Source organism: Pteronotus mesoamericanus, unplaced genomic scaffold (assembly GCF_021234165.1).
Source record: "Pteronotus mesoamericanus isolate MK-2021 breed Mesoamerican mustached bat unplaced genomic scaffold, CSHL_Meso_final scaffold_54, whole genome shotgun sequence".
Lineage (NCBI taxonomy): Eukaryota > Metazoa > Chordata > Mammalia > Chiroptera > Mormoopidae > Pteronotus > Pteronotus mesoamericanus.
This window is the reverse complement of record NW_026555321.1, coordinates 29422709-29438153: the sequence shown is the minus strand read 5'-3', so window position 1 is coordinate 29438153 and position 15445 is coordinate 29422709. Positions and strand designations below refer to the sequence as shown.

At 55.8% G+C, this 15445-nt stretch overlaps 1 protein-coding gene across 1 annotated transcript in view; it reads right to left on the bottom strand.

The window, feature by feature from the left end:
• Window positions 1–15445, bottom strand: part of PLXND1 (plexin D1) — a 52573-nt gene that overhangs the window by 28818 nt on the left and 8310 nt on the right. Inside the window, exons 2-8 of the mRNA XM_054594877.1 lie at window positions 6993–7169; window positions 4010–4141; window positions 3633–3733; window positions 3416–3545; window positions 1754–1931; window positions 1465–1573; window positions 918–1020 (exon numbers count right to left, since the gene is read on the bottom strand). Coding sequence (XP_054450852.1) covers window positions 918–1020; window positions 1465–1573; window positions 1754–1931; window positions 3416–3545; window positions 3633–3733; window positions 4010–4141; window positions 6993–7169 — 930 coding nt within the window. The remainder of the gene's footprint in view (window positions 1–917; window positions 1021–1464; window positions 1574–1753; window positions 1932–3415; window positions 3546–3632; window positions 3734–4009; window positions 4142–6992; window positions 7170–15445) is intronic.

The following is a 15445-nucleotide window of genomic DNA, read 5'->3' as shown; positions in this document are numbered from 1 at the left end:
TTGGTCATCCCCGGCACAAGGTTTGGAATGGCCTTTAGGATCTTTGGGCTGAAGTGAGAGAGGCCACCCTGCAAGCGAACACACCCCAGAAAGAGCCAACAAAAGGTACGTGGCATTTCCGTTTGTATTTTTTCTCCTGTTTCCCACTCTCCCAACACACCCGGCCCCAGTGTAATTGATTAAATCCAGCCATCCCGTAGCACTGGGGAGGGCCTGGCCCACAGCCAGAGCAGAATCAGCCTGTGGAGCCCAAGGGACCACCAGGAGCAAAGTCAAAGGACCTGGGAGCACGTGGTTCCCGAGGCAGTATGCCCTCTCGACCCAGGGAGAGCCTGGCATCCTCTGCCATGGGTTCCCAGTGCCAATGGGGAAACCGAGGCAGGGGCCTTTCAGCCGAGCTCCTCATTTGGGGAAACAGGGAGAACACGGGCTTAGAGGGAGTGGTTTGGATTCAAGGCCCAAGTTCGGTACTCCCTGACCCCCGGGGGTGCTGAAAACGTTGAGCGTAAAGTTAAAACCTAGCCAGTACTGGCACAACACGCGGAAAGGGCCTTCCCACTGCAGGTGAGAGTACGAATTGGCTTAGGCTTTCCGAAGGGCCGCTGAGCTACAGTTGTGAAAAATACAGCCACACTTTCACCCCAAAATGCCATTTTTTAGAATTGGTCTGCAGGGAACAATCAAGGACGCGCACAGTGCCCTGACTACATTAGCGCACGAAAAAGAAATGCACAGCGTTGTTGGCCTGTCCAACAACGGGATTGGTTAAACACGCTGCTATGTGACAACCTTAGCACGGCGGTGAAATCCAGTGCCAAAGAAGAAAATTTAATGACATGGGAATGTTCTCAACATATTACATTTATAAAAAGGTAATGAAACAGGGAAGGCAGAGGGCATCCCCCGGCCTGGCTTACCGTGGGATTCGGTGAGGCCGCACACTGAGACTGGTTGGACACACAGGCATGCTGCTGGGTGCACCAGAAACAGGGCCACTGTGCTGACAGGCAGCTGGTGCAGCTGGAAGACAAGGGGGCCCCTCAGATACTCAACTCCCCACCCCTCATTTCATCCCTGCCCCCTGTGACTACAATCCAGGAGGGAGATCCCAGCAGAAGGGAAGAATGTGTTTCTCATCATCAGAGCTACCAGGAAGGGCTGTACGCTTTGTAGGGTAGTGAGTTCCCCGCTGCCTGAGGCAGGAAAGGAGGAAATAGGCAAGCAGGGCCTTTAGGAGACTAAACTAAGTGTAATCAAAGCACTTCTCTCTACCCCTACCAGACTAGGTACTCAGAGAGGACAGACACTTGGGTGACAAGAGTTTGTTGCCCGAATAAATGAGTTGGCAAGTGAACAGCTGCAGGTCCTATCTATTTCTAGGACACTATCATTTTTATTCCAAAGGCCTTCCTGAGAGAGAAAATCTCCTCCCACCACCCGCAAGCAAGCCCCCAACCCACTCACGCTGTGTGGGGGTACACTTGTCCAATGCGGCTGCAGTCGTAGATGGTGAAATTGGCCCCGACGATGTTCCGCCCATTGACCCTCACCCACATCTCCACGGTCACATGGTCTGGAAATAAATTGGGGGAGCCAAGGAGAGAAGGACAAGGGGGCAGAGGGTCTCCACTGACATCAGAGGCTGTGATATCAGGGTCTCCATGCCTGAGATCCACCATTACACCTCTTAGGGGCTGGGCATCTGAGGGCCCTTAGACGGCTGCGCCCACTGCCCAATGACTGGAGAGCTTACCTTGGTGGGGCAGGAAGGGTGGGAACTGGGTCTTCGGTAACAGGTTGCAGTAGGCGATCTGGTGGGCGAAGGCAGGGCCGGGGACCCGGGCCACAGTGCGGATATTGTTCCCATAGTCACAAGCCATCTCCAGGCCACTGAGGCTGGGCAGGCTGCCAGTGATCTGGAGGATCATGCCCTGGAGGCGAAGGACCCTTAGCTGGGGAGGGGCAGGCCCTCCCCTCACATCCCCACCCGCAGCCTAGCAACCCTGGCGCTGCAGGTGGCTAGGACTCTACTGGCAGCCTACACGTGACTTCCTGGGCTTCAGTTTCCCCACCTGCAAAATGAAACTGACCTTACAGTAGACAAGGAGGCTCTGCATGATCTGGCCCATGACCTCTCTGACCCCATCCCCTAATACTCTCTCAAATCCGCGAATCTTGTTCTCACCTCAGGGCCTTTGCACTGTCATTTCCCTCTACCCAGGATACTCTTCCCAGGTATTCAGGTTGGCTCACCTTCTTCATCTCTTTACTCAAGTGTCACCTTCGCAGTGAGTTCCCCCTCCTGACTAGGTCTACAGTGTCAACACTCCCGACTCCATCTTTACCCCTGTCTCTGTTCTGCTTTATTTTTCTCCATAGCACAAATCACCAACTTGACATTTTGTCTTGCTTATTCCCTCACCCTGTGAGAATGTCAGCCCCTCGAGGGCCAGGGATTTGTCTGTCTTGTTCACTGCTGTGCCGCCCAGAGTCTAGAACTGCTTTTGGCACAGAGAAGGCACGCGATAGTATCCTAAATGAATAAATGGATGGACGGATGGACAGACGAACCTATGCCCTGTCTGTGTGACAGGACAAGGCATATGAAGAACTGTGATATGTAATAATGGAAAGGGGGGCTCAAAGGCGCCCCAGGCCCCATCGGGCCTATCAGAACCGTCACCTCCCCAGAGGTGACAGAGGAGGACACCTAGCCTCAGAAAAGTCACTGCGGGCAGGGCTGGGTCGGCCTCAGGCCTGTCTGTTCCTCTGCTCCAGCCCTCCGTCAGGGTCTGGAACCAGCCTTGCCCCCACAATGCCTGTGATGCGTGGGGAGGGGGCTGAGGTGGCTCTAGGCCCTCCTGGGCACGGGGAGATCCATTTGCCCCCATGCTACAGATTCATCTGTTTCTGAGGAGGAGAGAGAGCGCTCTGGCACTTGGGGGTCCCTGCACCCCCTTCCTTGTTCTTGGGCTGGGAAAAGGGCACAAAGGCGAGGTGGGGGTGGGGCTCATTCTTCTCCCATCCTACAATTTGCCCCCTTCCTCCTGGGACTGTGGAGCCTGCTCATTTGAGTTCAAATTCCAGCTCTGCTACCCCCTCGCTGAATGACCTTGAGCAAGTCACTTTACCTCTCTGTGCCTCAGTTTCCTCATCTGTAAAATGGCGGTGTTAAAAATACCTACTTCACAGAGTTGCCAGAAGCCTAACAGAGGTGAGCGCCACACACACGCCATGTCCCGGCACGGAGGACGTGCTCAGGAAAGCCCAGTCATTCTCCCTGTATCGCCGTTTGTCTCCAGGTCCCTGGGTCACCGTGGACAGGAGTCCCCACCTCTCAGAGCTTGGGGGCCAGGTAAAAGGCAGCCCCCCACCCTGTGTCTCCCTGAAGTGGGTTCTGGCCCCCCCAACTCACGGGGTACTCCCGGCGCACATCGATCTCGGCAGGCAGGACTGCCATGCTGGGGCAGCGGCTGGGGCCCTCGCTGGCGCTGGTCCAGAAATGCTGCTGGCTGGAGTTGGCACAGTCCCGCTGTAGGGTGCACCTGGAGCGGCAGGACACACGTCAGGACCCAGGCAGGCCCCTCCCCTGCCGCAGCCTCCTGGGCCCAGCCCCTGCCCGGGGGCCTCACCGTGTCTCCAGGGCGCACCAGCCGCAGTAGGCATCGGCCGCGCCCACGCAGTCCCCGCAGGTGGTGTGCACGGCACACGCAGCGACTTTCACCCTAACCATCTGGAGGCAGAGGTAGGGGCCCAGCTCAGCGGGGCTGCCGGCCCCTCCCTGGGGACTCAGCCTCGTGAGGGCCATGAGAGACTGGGGAAACTGAGGCTTGACACTAGAACTGGGGAAACATGGGAACAAGGCTTCCCCGAGAGGTGAGGGGTGAACAGGCAAAGGAAGTAGGGAAGGAGGGTGCTCCTGGTGGGAGGAACAGTGTATGCAAAGGCCAGGCAAGCAAAACAGCTCAGCTCACCCTGGGACCTTGTCAGGCCGGGGCGCTGGCCTTACCTGGTGGGACGTCATCAGATAAAGGTAACCAGGATCTGCTGGGTCAAACTGCATGACGTGGTGCACAGGTTCCCCATAGGCCACCGTCACTACCCGCCTGCTGACCACCTGCATGCTCTCATTCAGGTTGATCTGTGGGCGGGGCGGGGCGGGGGGGGGGGGGGTGTGGCTGTCAGGGTGATGGTGTGCCCGCAGGGCGCCCACAGCCGGGGGGAGGCCAAACACAGGGGAGCTGCCACCCGGCAGAGGGGACCTAACCCAGACTTGGGGGCTCAGCCTCCCCATCCTCTGGGGCCCTTCCAGGACTGGTGGGAAATGGCAGGCATGGCGGGGCAACGGGCCCACCCTCTCCACTTTCGCCTCTGCTGGGCTCCTACCAGGCACTCCCTCTGCTCCTCACCAGCACACCCTGCCCTGTAAATACGTACGGGTGTTACAGTTCATAAACATTCTCTGGGAGGCTGTTTGGCATCAGGCCTAAGAGCAGAAACTTGGTCTTGGATTCCGGCTTTGACATTTACAAGCTGTATAAATGGGCAGCTTGTCCAAGGCACTCCCCCTCTCTGAGCCTTAGTTTCCTGAGCTAATGGGACTAATGACAGTACCTGCCCCTCAGGACTACGGGGAGCACTGAGTGAGAAGATGCATGCAAAGTGCTAATGGGACCATACTGCTCATTCCTCCCCACTCACACCCATTTCACAGATGAGGAAACCAGGGCCCAGAGGGGCCGAGGGACTTGGCAAGAGTCCTAAAATGAAGATGCCTCAGGGCCACGACACAAGCTTTGGCCTGTCTGACCTCAGAGTCCAAGGCTGGGGCTGGGGCATGGGGTCCAACGTCCAGGCAGGAGGACACTCAAGGCCCAGCTGGGGCCTGGAAGCCTCTCTGGCTGAGGACCCTTCTGTATGGCCTTCAGAGTCCCATCAAACAGCTCTTCTTCAACTGGCCTCATGTACTCCCAGCATGCTGCTGGTCAAGGCTCCGCCAGGCCCTGAGCTGGAACCAACGGTCAGTGCCTTCCTGGGGCTTCCTGCTGCCCAGCCCTTCTTGGTACCAGGGCTCCAAAACCTCCAGCAGCTCCTTCCTGATTATCTAATAAACTTGCTCTAGTATTCAAGGCCCTGACTATCTGACCCCAACCTACTCTGCCAACCTCATCTCCACTCGCTCAACCCAACTCACGAAGTCCACTTCCAGGCCTTTGCCCCAGTTGGGCTCCCTTCTGGAATCTCTCCCCCTCCCACCCATGCACAAATGAGGCCAAGCACTGGGCTCCCAATGTCTTCTCCAGAAAAGCTGCCCACATGCCCTCCGCACACCAAATTGAAATCACTCTCCTCCGGTTCCCACAGGCTCTGTCCCAGCCTGAGACATCCCCAGCCCCAAGGAGCCTCTTGGCAGAGTTTGTCCCAGGGAGCTTGGCCCAGATTCAGTCTGCCCCCAGCCCCACCCCCAGGCATCCAGGGGACACTCGATTCATTTCAACTCCCTCAAATGTTTTACTGAGCACCTACTGTGCTCCAGGGCTGGGCTGGATATTATGATCTAGCCCTGCGGGGCAGCAGCTAGAGTTCACACAGTGCAAGATGGCAGGTGAAGAGGCTGGGTTGAGGGGTAGCGTGTGCTCCGGGTCAGCTGGGCCTGAAGTCAACCCCAGCTCTCGCTGTGTGACTTCAGGGCAGCTGTTTTCCCTCTCAGAGCCTCAGTGTCCCGATCTATGAAAATAGGAATCGTCACTCTGTCCCCCTTGCAGGAGTGTGAAAAATGAAATAATGCCCATGATGTGCCCTTCAAGGCTGGGTAGACACTAGGTGCCTAGTAATTGCAGCTTCATGGGCAGGGGATGCGAGAGGCTCCTTGCTTCTGACATACATGGGCATCATCACAGTAGGCTGACTGCAATCCTGGATGGTCCAATTCATTTTCCCCATGACAGACAAGGAAACTGAGGCTCACTCAGGGTGAGAAGCAGCTACCCTCAGGTCATACAGCCGGGAGTGGCAGGACCAAGATCCAAATCTAAGTGTCTTACTCCAAAAAGCAAGCCCCACTGCCTAAGGACCTTCAATGGTATATCCAAAGGCTGAGGACAGTCCCTACCCCCAGCCTCGCTCCCACACCTGGCATCTCTCCCACACTGTCAGTGGTCCAGCAAGGGTCCCAGGGCCAGGTGGGCTGGGTTCCGACCACCGCCGCGCCCCCGCCTCCGGCCCTATCGCGTCTGCCTGGGCAGCTGAGGGAATTGGATTATCGGATCTGAGTCAATCAGGCCAGGCCACTGAAGCTGTGCCCGGCAGCCGACTTTCCCGACGGGCGGGGAATGGGAGGTGGCTGAGGCACAGGTCCAGGCCCTCACCTGGAGGCCCAACACAGGCCCTGTCCATCCTGCCCCATAGCAGGAGTCAGATTCCTCTCACCTTCCCAGCTCCAGGAACCTCAGGTCAGGAATCATAACCTCTGGAAACCAGTCACCTTGGTGGGGGGGAGGGGCGTGGTGAGGGGTTCTTCAGAGGGCGGCAGGTGGGGTGGGGAAGGAAATGGGATGAGAGGCCCCCACTTGCCAGACTGTGGCCTTTTCCCTGTCAAAGCCCCACAACAGTCTCAAGAGGCAGGGCTTATAGCCCTTCAGAGATGGGGAAACTGAGGCCCAGAAAGACAAAGCATGTGGCCCAAAGTCAAACAGCCTGCAAGTGGCAGAGCCCAGAGACGTGAACTGAGCTCCATCTGCCTCAAAGCCCCAGCCAGTCCCAGGGGCCCTGGGAGAAGGGCCGGCCCTTGACCTCTGGTTCCTTGCTCTGCCTGATGGGCACTTACTGTCATGAGCAAGGGGGGAAAAACACATGAAAATGCTTTGTAAACTGTAAAGTGCTAGGTCAATCAAGAAAATGAAGTCTAATATTGGACCTCAGCCTCCCTGTTCCCCCACCCCCCTCAGCCTCCTCACTATCCATCCCCCCACGGCCTCCTCCCCCCACCCTACCTTGAGCAGCCGTCCACTGACGGTGCCCAGGAAAACCACCGTGTAGTTGCTGACGCTCGCCACGGCCACAGAGGAGAGGCCCGGGGCGCGGAACACGGGCGTGGCCTTCAGGGGCTGCAGGATGGACAGCGGGTGCTGCAGGTGGGCTGCTCCGCAGTCTAACTGCTCCGGCTGCAGCTGGAAGAGAAACAGCACCTCAGATCTAGGCTCCAAACCTTCTTCAGCCCCCTGCCCGCACTGTGTGCATCTCAGGGCTCAGCATCAGAGCCTTAAAGTGTTGCTTCCGCTTTATAGGCTCAGCTTTGGGCTGAAACCCAAACACAAGTAGGGTCCCATCCCCGACCCACGGACTGACCCCTGACCTTAGCTTTAGTCACGAAATTGCCCCAAGATGATGTTTCAGGTATGAAGGAACCAGACAGGAGGGGTTGTGGGTGGCAGGTACGAAGAGCTGGCAAGGGGACAAGGTCAGGTGTGCAGGTGGCCAGGGAGGCTGGGACAGGATGAGGCCTCACGTCCTTGGAGCTGCTCCTCCTCGCTGGTCACAGCCTGACAGAGCAGAGGAGCCCACACCAGACCCATCTTCTGACTCAACTTGCCTGCTGACACCCATGGCACATCCCTCCTGCCTTGGCTGTGTCTCCACAGCAACCCTGGGAGTCCCTCCTCCCAAGTCCTCTGTTCTGACCCCAGCATCACCCACACATTCCCAGCAGCTCACCAGACTCCAGGTTGAGGCCTCCCCAAACTGAGTTCCCTCCTGTCAGGCACACACCCCGTCACGTGCACACATTACAGGCGGCGAAGTGAGACCAGGTGGGTCCATGTGCACAGTCCCACTATCCATAGCAGCCCAGTGCGACCTCAGGTAGCAAACTCGTCCCACTGTGCAGGAGCGCAAAAGCTGTGGCTAGTGATCCCAGTCCCAGCCATTCCCTGGACTTGCTCCACCTTTCCCATCTCTTTCCAGATCTCGTTGGTCCTTTCAAAGGTTCCAAAAATACAAAACAGACCCCCAGGAAGCACCTTCAAGAAAATAACTGTGCAAAACCATACGGATGCAGACACGGGCATATAGCTTAGAAGGATGGAGGAGGGACACAACCTCCTATCTGACAGAACTGAGCATGTAAATTATATAAATTATGGCACATCGTCCAGAAAGGCCACTCTCGCCCCTTAGTGCCACCACAAATCTGTATTAATATCGACAGAAAGACATCCGGTTGAAAAAAGTCACAGGATGCCATGGGACCATTTTGGTAAAACAGATATGTAAGTAACAAAGTAAAAGTCACAACAGTAAACATAGTAACAGGCCAGGTTTACTGGGAACAGTGGATGAGGCCCAGACATCAACTCCCTGAATCCTGGAAGCCCTATGAGGTCACATGTCACAGATAGGGAAACTGAGGCTCAGAGGGGAAGGGGCCTGCTCAAAAGCTGCCACACTACATGTCTAGGACTGAAGCCAGCAGCAGACTTGAACTCACATTGACCCCTAGATGCCAGGATGAGGGCATCCGAGGCTCTCAAGAGATACTCACAAGGTCACCAGAAATTACCACTGAAACTGGCTTTAAGATGCAGCTTTAGTGAGGCTTTTATTTTTCCTTATCTGTACTGTTTACAAACATAAACCATTGACTATGTATGTGTCCGTGTGGTGTTTGCACAAAAACTCAGCTAGTATTCAAAACAACAAATACTGAGTCCTTCTGTCCTTGAGCAAATAAACATAGCTGTGGCCTGATGGGTTTCTGGAGGGGCGGCGGTTTCCCAGCACAACCGCAGAGATGGGGCGGGGCTGGGGATGCCCTGGGCAAGAACCCAGGAGTGGGGGGTGGTCTTCACCGGGATGGCTGGGGGAGACTTAAGCAAGGCACTTATCTGAGCCTCAGTATACTCTACTGTAAAATGGGCGTCTATAGCACTCATTCAAAGGCGTTGGAATGAGATAATTCATTGTAAAGCACTCACACAGGGTGTATGGCCTGTGGTCAATGTTCCAGAAGTGTCCGCTGATACTATTGCTGTTTCCAATATGTTTGTCACTAAGATTATTATTGTGAAGTGGACTCTGGGGCAGACCATGCCTACCTCAAAAGCTTTCCAACCTGGCTGCCTCTGGTCACCTTAAGGCGCCCGTCCTCTCACCTAGGAGGCTCTCCCAGCCCCTTTTCTCTGGGTTTACTCTTGTCCTCCACATCCTTCCCCCGTAACATAACTGCCAGGTGAGTCGTTTAGACTCCGCAAAGAGTCTAAATGCAAAGAAGGTCTCCCCCCTCCCCATTTCAAACCCTCCAATGGTGACACAAAGAATAAAGCCTGAATCCTGAATCTTCCCATCAGGCCCCTGGGGCCTTCCAGTCCATCCCACTCCAGCCACACTGGCCTCATTTGTTTCTCAAACATTCCATGCTGGGTCCTGCCTCAGGGCCTTTGCTCTTGCTGTTGCCTTTGCCTCAAGTACCTTTCCCCAGATTGTCATATATAGTTGGTCCTTGAACAACACAGGTGTTAGGGGCACCGACCCCATGTGCAGTTGGAAATCCATGTATAACTTTTGACTCCCCAGCTGTCCCCAGGTATCAGAGGGGGGCTGGTTCCAGGATCCCCTGCAGATACCAAAATCTGAGAATGCTCAAGTCCCTCCTATAAAATAGTACAGAACAACGTACTTCGCCCTCCGCATCCACGGATTCCCATTCGCAGATGGAAAAGTGCGGTTTTGATCCATAATTGCCTGAATCTGTGGATGAGACACCTGGGGATAGAGAGAGCCGACTGTATATATTTTTTTGTATGTTTTTTAAAATCCGTGTATATGGGTACCCCAGTGATTCAAACCCATGTTGTTTGAGGGGACACTATAATTGGTTCCCTCTCATTCTTCAGCCTCAGACCTAACTCCAGCCTGTGTGTACGCCTGGACTGGGGGCAGCCCTGAAGAGAGGGCACTGCACCATCTCCCCAGCCGCCTCCCCCAGTCCCAGGCCCACCCCTCAGCAAACCTGAAACCACAGGGAGGAGGGGAGGCAGCTTCCGCCTGTGCCCAGGCCCCGAGACTGGCCACAGGGATGCTTTTCCTAGGGGTTATGTAACTTGTCTTCACTGAATGTGGATTACTTGCGTCATTAAACAATAAGTTGTTTTAAAATTAAAATTGTAAACCTTTGCCCAGATGACATGACTCTCCTCCCTGAGCTCTGGGAGGCATGGAAAAGAAGGGAAGCCTGAGAGGCCCCAATGTCACCTTTGGGGTTTTCTGCCCTGGGTCCTGCGATGGGAGGCCCCAGCCAGCCCGGGTGGGGGGTCTTGGGAAAAGCCGGACAGGCGCCCAGCTCCGGGTGATTTGTGGGCCAGGGCAGCAGAGCGTGAGGGGGGAGCATGCTGGGAATTCGGCTCTCGCCTGCCTGCCCTGACGTTCACAAGCCATTAATTTTGCACTGAAGGAATTTTCTAAAAAGCCTTTCCTCCAACTTTTTTTTTCTCATCCTAAAAATAAAATTTAAAAAAAAATTTTAAAAGAAGAAGTAACCCGTCGGCTGCTTGAATGATCTGTGCTCAGAGGGGGAAGCTGACTCCCCAACCGCCAGGGGAAATCACAGGGCTTTGAACCGGCTCAAGAATGGAAGCTGGGCAGGCAGGAAATGCCTCCCCTGTTGGGGGAGGGGGCTGCAGGCCCAGGAAATGGGGACAGTAGGCTTGGGGACCAGGCCGCCATCCCAAGCGTGGCCTCAGCCGAACTTGGTCTCCTGGGGCCGTCAGCTCCACAGGCCCAAAATACCACCCCGACCAAATGACACTGCTTGAAATTCCTCCATTAACACCGGCCTTCCTCCAAGTCTCACTCAGCACAGGTCCCTCAGAAACAGTCATTGCCCTGAGAACAGGCAAGGGCTGCCGGGCTGCCACCGCAGCCCCCTCCAATCCCCATCCCTTGCCCTTCCAAGAGCAAAACTGGTCAGCCCTTCCCCAACTCAACCCTTTCTGCAGCTCCCACCTGCCCTCAGGATCAAGCCTGGCACTTAAGGCCTTTGTGATCTGGCTTCTGTCACCTGGTCAGGCCCCAGTCTCACTTCTTTCCTTTGCCCCTCCCTCTGCTCCGACCACACCAGTCACCGCAGTTCCTCAAATGTGGCCGCATTCTCCTGCCAGGGCTCCTGAATCTCCATAACGTTGTTTCCTCAGCAGCGAGTGCCCTTCCCAAACCTCTGGGCCACTCATACTTCCCCTGGCCCTTCAGTCTCCCTGTCTTACCCCACGCCATTCCCTCTGCCAGGCATGCCAGGCAGTAAGTTTTTAGCCTGCTTTCAACGTGTGGCTCAAAAAAGGCTGCCTTCCTCAGGGAGGGCTCTGTGCTGCTCGCCACCTTCTCTTACCATGGTAGCACATGCATGCGCTTCTCTAGGGCAGAGCTGAGCTCTGGGGCACGTGTTTAATAAAGAAAGAAAACTAATGTTGACTTAAGTGGGAACAACTGTATCTGGCTGCTTCCTCTCCAAGCAGAGACACTGACAGCAACACTGCCATGCTGAGTGCTGGAGAAGGAGGGGAGACCACGGGTCAATTCTGTGCCTGCTCTGCATGTGGCCACACAGTGGAGGCAGGTGTTCAGGCCCAGGCAATCAATACCTGGCTGTTAGTTTTGATTCCTCTAAGAACCTCACTTTATCCCTTTCTAAAATGGGATGAGCAACAGCCTCTGGTTTCATTTCTTTTCTGAGAGCACGATGCTCCCTGTGCCTTCCAGCTGGCTGCCTTCCGGGGCCAACGTTCACCTCTGCCCTGGTCTCCCATTAAAACTGACATATTGGTTTCACTACCAACAGTAACTGTGTTGACTTTCTTTCCCCCAGGAAGCCAGTTGGAGCAACAGCTTCAAGAGCCCAGCTTCATAGGCCTCCCACACCCTGTCTGCAGAACCCACCCAACCCCAGTCCCACCGCAGGTGGCGCTTCGAGAAGGGTGAGGCGTCGACGGTGGGCGCCACGGCGGGTTACAAGGCCCAGCGGTTCTGTGCCCAGTGGTTCCGTGCCAGGTAGAGATGACACCAGCTGCTGGGACTCTGTGTACCTTCCTACCCTGAGTCTTTTATTGTTACTGAACTGTGATCTTGGGCAAGCGAGGTTTCGCCGCCAGGAGTGGAAAGCACACTTTAGAGCATTCTGTGGCTGACGGCAGGCTGGCCCCTACTCACCACTCCTGGGCTGGGGGTTAGGTGGGCACCCTCCCACTCACCCTCCATGGCAGCCAAAGGGAACCCATAAAACTGTAAAGCACTAAATGCAAAGGGGGTCCTGGAAAAGTAAAAGGACCTTTGTGGTGTAAAATCTGGAGTTTAGGTGAGAGTGAAGTACTTATGTTGGTTTCTTAGTTTAGACAAATGTCCCATGGTAGTGAAAGGCCTTACCAATGGGGAAAACTGAGGGAGGGGTATGCAGGAACTGTCTTTGTAATTTTCTTAGAAATCGACAATTATTCCAAAATAAAACGTTTATCTAAAAAAAAGAAATGCCAATCAGGTTGTACCCCTCTGTAGCTCAACCGTCTTCAGTGGATCCCCAGTGCCCTTGATATAACCCCAAACTTTGCTCCTGGGCCCTCAAGGCCCTGCTGGATCCTACCAGCCTCTCTGGCTTCCCTCAGCACAGCGTCCCGGCCAACTCCTTCCCCCTCCGCTTGGACAGCTGAGGAGGGGCCAGAAGGTACCCCAGAGACAGAACTAGGGTAGAAGGAGCCAGCGGGAACCCAGCAGGGTACAGCGTAACAGGGCTCTGACAGGCACAGTCTGCAAGAGGCCTCAAAAGCCAGGTCTAGACAAAAGGGCCTAGATTTTGCTTCCTGCAAAACCCAATTGAGTTCCTCTTCCTCCATACTTCTTCAGAAGCTCTGACGTTAAAGGGGAAGTGTCAAGGTCACCTAAGGGCACATGGCTGGGTCAGGATTTGAAGCCACACCTATGACCCCTAAACCCAAACCCAAACCCCCCCTCCCGCTTCCGTCTGTGGGGCCTCTCGGAACGCAGCAGCTACTGGGCTAAGGGTCCACTGGGCTGACATGTGCACTGAGGGTAAACTGGGGCAAGGAGAGAGCCATGGCCTTCTGTTTGCTGGCCCTGGGAGGGGTCAGGGTGGACTCCATTCTGGGGGCCTCTAGCACTGGCCTCCACTATACGGAGGAAGCCACCTGCTGCCCAGAAAGGAAATACCAGCACCGCCCTCTGGGTAATCAAGATGCTCTCTTCCTGGAGGGGCCAGAAAATAACAGGAGGCCTGGCCCTGAGCTGGAGGGGAAAAGCAATGTTTTGGGGAAACCAAGGCACAAAGAGGGGCAGAGGCTTCCTCAGGACACACAGCGCCAATAACTCCGCACCTTGCCCCAGGCTGCCTGAATCAGGTAGGATTAACTGACAAATGGAAATGGACATAGAAGTTCCAGCAGACCCTTCCAGAACTTCATAGAACCCTGCCTCAGTTTCCCCAACCCCCTCTCTGGAGGAGGCAGGTCACCGAGACACAGGGCACTGAGTTAACGCAGGCCAGCTGCGCACCATCTGGAAGGACTGTGTGAACCAGTCAGTCAGGCAGTCCAGAACATGAAATATCCACCCATGCACAACTGATGCTCCAGACCCTGCCGAAAGGCTGGATACAGGCTGCAAGGACAGCTCCCAGGCTGAGGTCAGAGGCCCGGCCGTGTCAGGATGGGGGTGGGGTAGGGGCGCACACACTCTTGTTGCATCCCCGTACAGACAGAAGTTGAGGCTCCTAATGTGCCAAGCTTCATGGCTCTTAACACAGTGGGGTGCCCCATCCTTTCTGAGCCTCAGTCTCCTCATCTGGAAAGTGGGGAGAGTAACAGCAACTCCCATAACAGATGTCCCCAGTTAGCTCTGCAGGCCACCGGGCAGAAGCCTGAGGATGGGGGAGCCCCATGGACCAGCCTCTCCAGCACTTCCCAAAGTCAAGCGTCTGAGGCGGGATCAGCGGTGCTGCTGGATACTGGGAGCCAGGCCCAGGCCTGCCCTGCTCAGGGCCTGCCTGGGAACTACGGCCACAGCCGCTGACTCAAGCAGCCATTGTTTTGTTAGCTGGACGTGGCCCCCTAGACACCCAGCTCCCCCTTCTCAAAGCTGTTTCTCATTCCAGCCCAGCCTGGCCCCATTTCCAGCTTCCCTCCACCCCCCCACCCCGCCCCCAGCCGGTCCCAGAGGAGCACAGTGTGGGATGGGCAGCCAGCGACGCTTCCCTGGCCTCAGTGAAAAGTCACTCCCTCCCACCAGCTCTAATGGGGGGTGGGGTGGCAGAGCCCTGTGGCTTTGGCCCCTCCTTACCCAGAACAGTTTCTATCCCAGCTTCTCCCCTGAAGGGGATGCAGGCCAGGAGGAGCTGAGGGCTGCAGGCCACCTTCCTCCTCCGGGGGCTGAGAAGCCCCGGACACTGGATCTCACATCCTCCTCCCCTGGGGCCGCTGGCCCTGGTCCCAGAGGCATCATACAACTGCTTATGGGCATAGCTGAGGGGACAGGGCTGGCTTGGGGCCCCCAGCAAACATCTCTGGGGTGGGTCCCATGTCCTGGTGACATGGAGGTGACACATAGGTCTCTCTCTCTGGTTGCCCAGATCTCAGTTCAGAAACCAACCCCAAGATGGAAAGTGACTTTATAATAGTAACAATACAGCAGTATCAACAATATGACAATAATTGGCTACTGTTTACTTTGTGCAAAGATCTCTGCCTGTATAACCTCCCTTAACCCTTACTCCACCCTAACAAGTTGATGTTACTTTACAGCAAAGGTAACTGGGGCACAGAGAGGTAAAGTGACTTGCCCAAAGTCATGCAACCATTATGTCCAAATGGGAGTCTCAAACCTAGGCAGGCAGGCTCCAGAGCCCTCACCTTTCACCTCGGCCTCTCATCCCCCGCTCTGTAGATCACAGCCAGCAGCTGCTGGGAGCGTGGCCACATGGAGCTGGAAATGCCCTGGGTTGCAAGCTGGGAAAACTGAGGCCCCTCAAGGGGATGCCACTCCTGGAGGGCTCAGTCACCTCAACACAGACGGTGGACACGTCCTGAGAGGGGCACGGGGTGCGGAGGTGGATGCTGATCCCCATTTAGCTCCTTGCCCCAGCCTGGCCTCCGCTTCAAGGCCTCTGCCCACTGCCCCCCCATTATTTACCGATCAGAGCAGAAAGTGCTTCATGATTAATGCCCCACTGGGACCTCACTGGGCCTCGTAATGGAGCTTAGCACTTCCTCCCTCCTCCAGCACATGATTTATTGTGTTTCAGGGTAAAGGATGGTGGGCTGGGCGGGGCGAGCTGCGCAGGGCCCAGAGATGGGCAGATCCAGGTGGCATCGGGTATCAATGGGAAAGTGGGCGGTGCAGAGCCTGTCCTGGCGACCTGCAGGGCTTGCCCTGGCCCAGACAGAGGCTTTGGAAG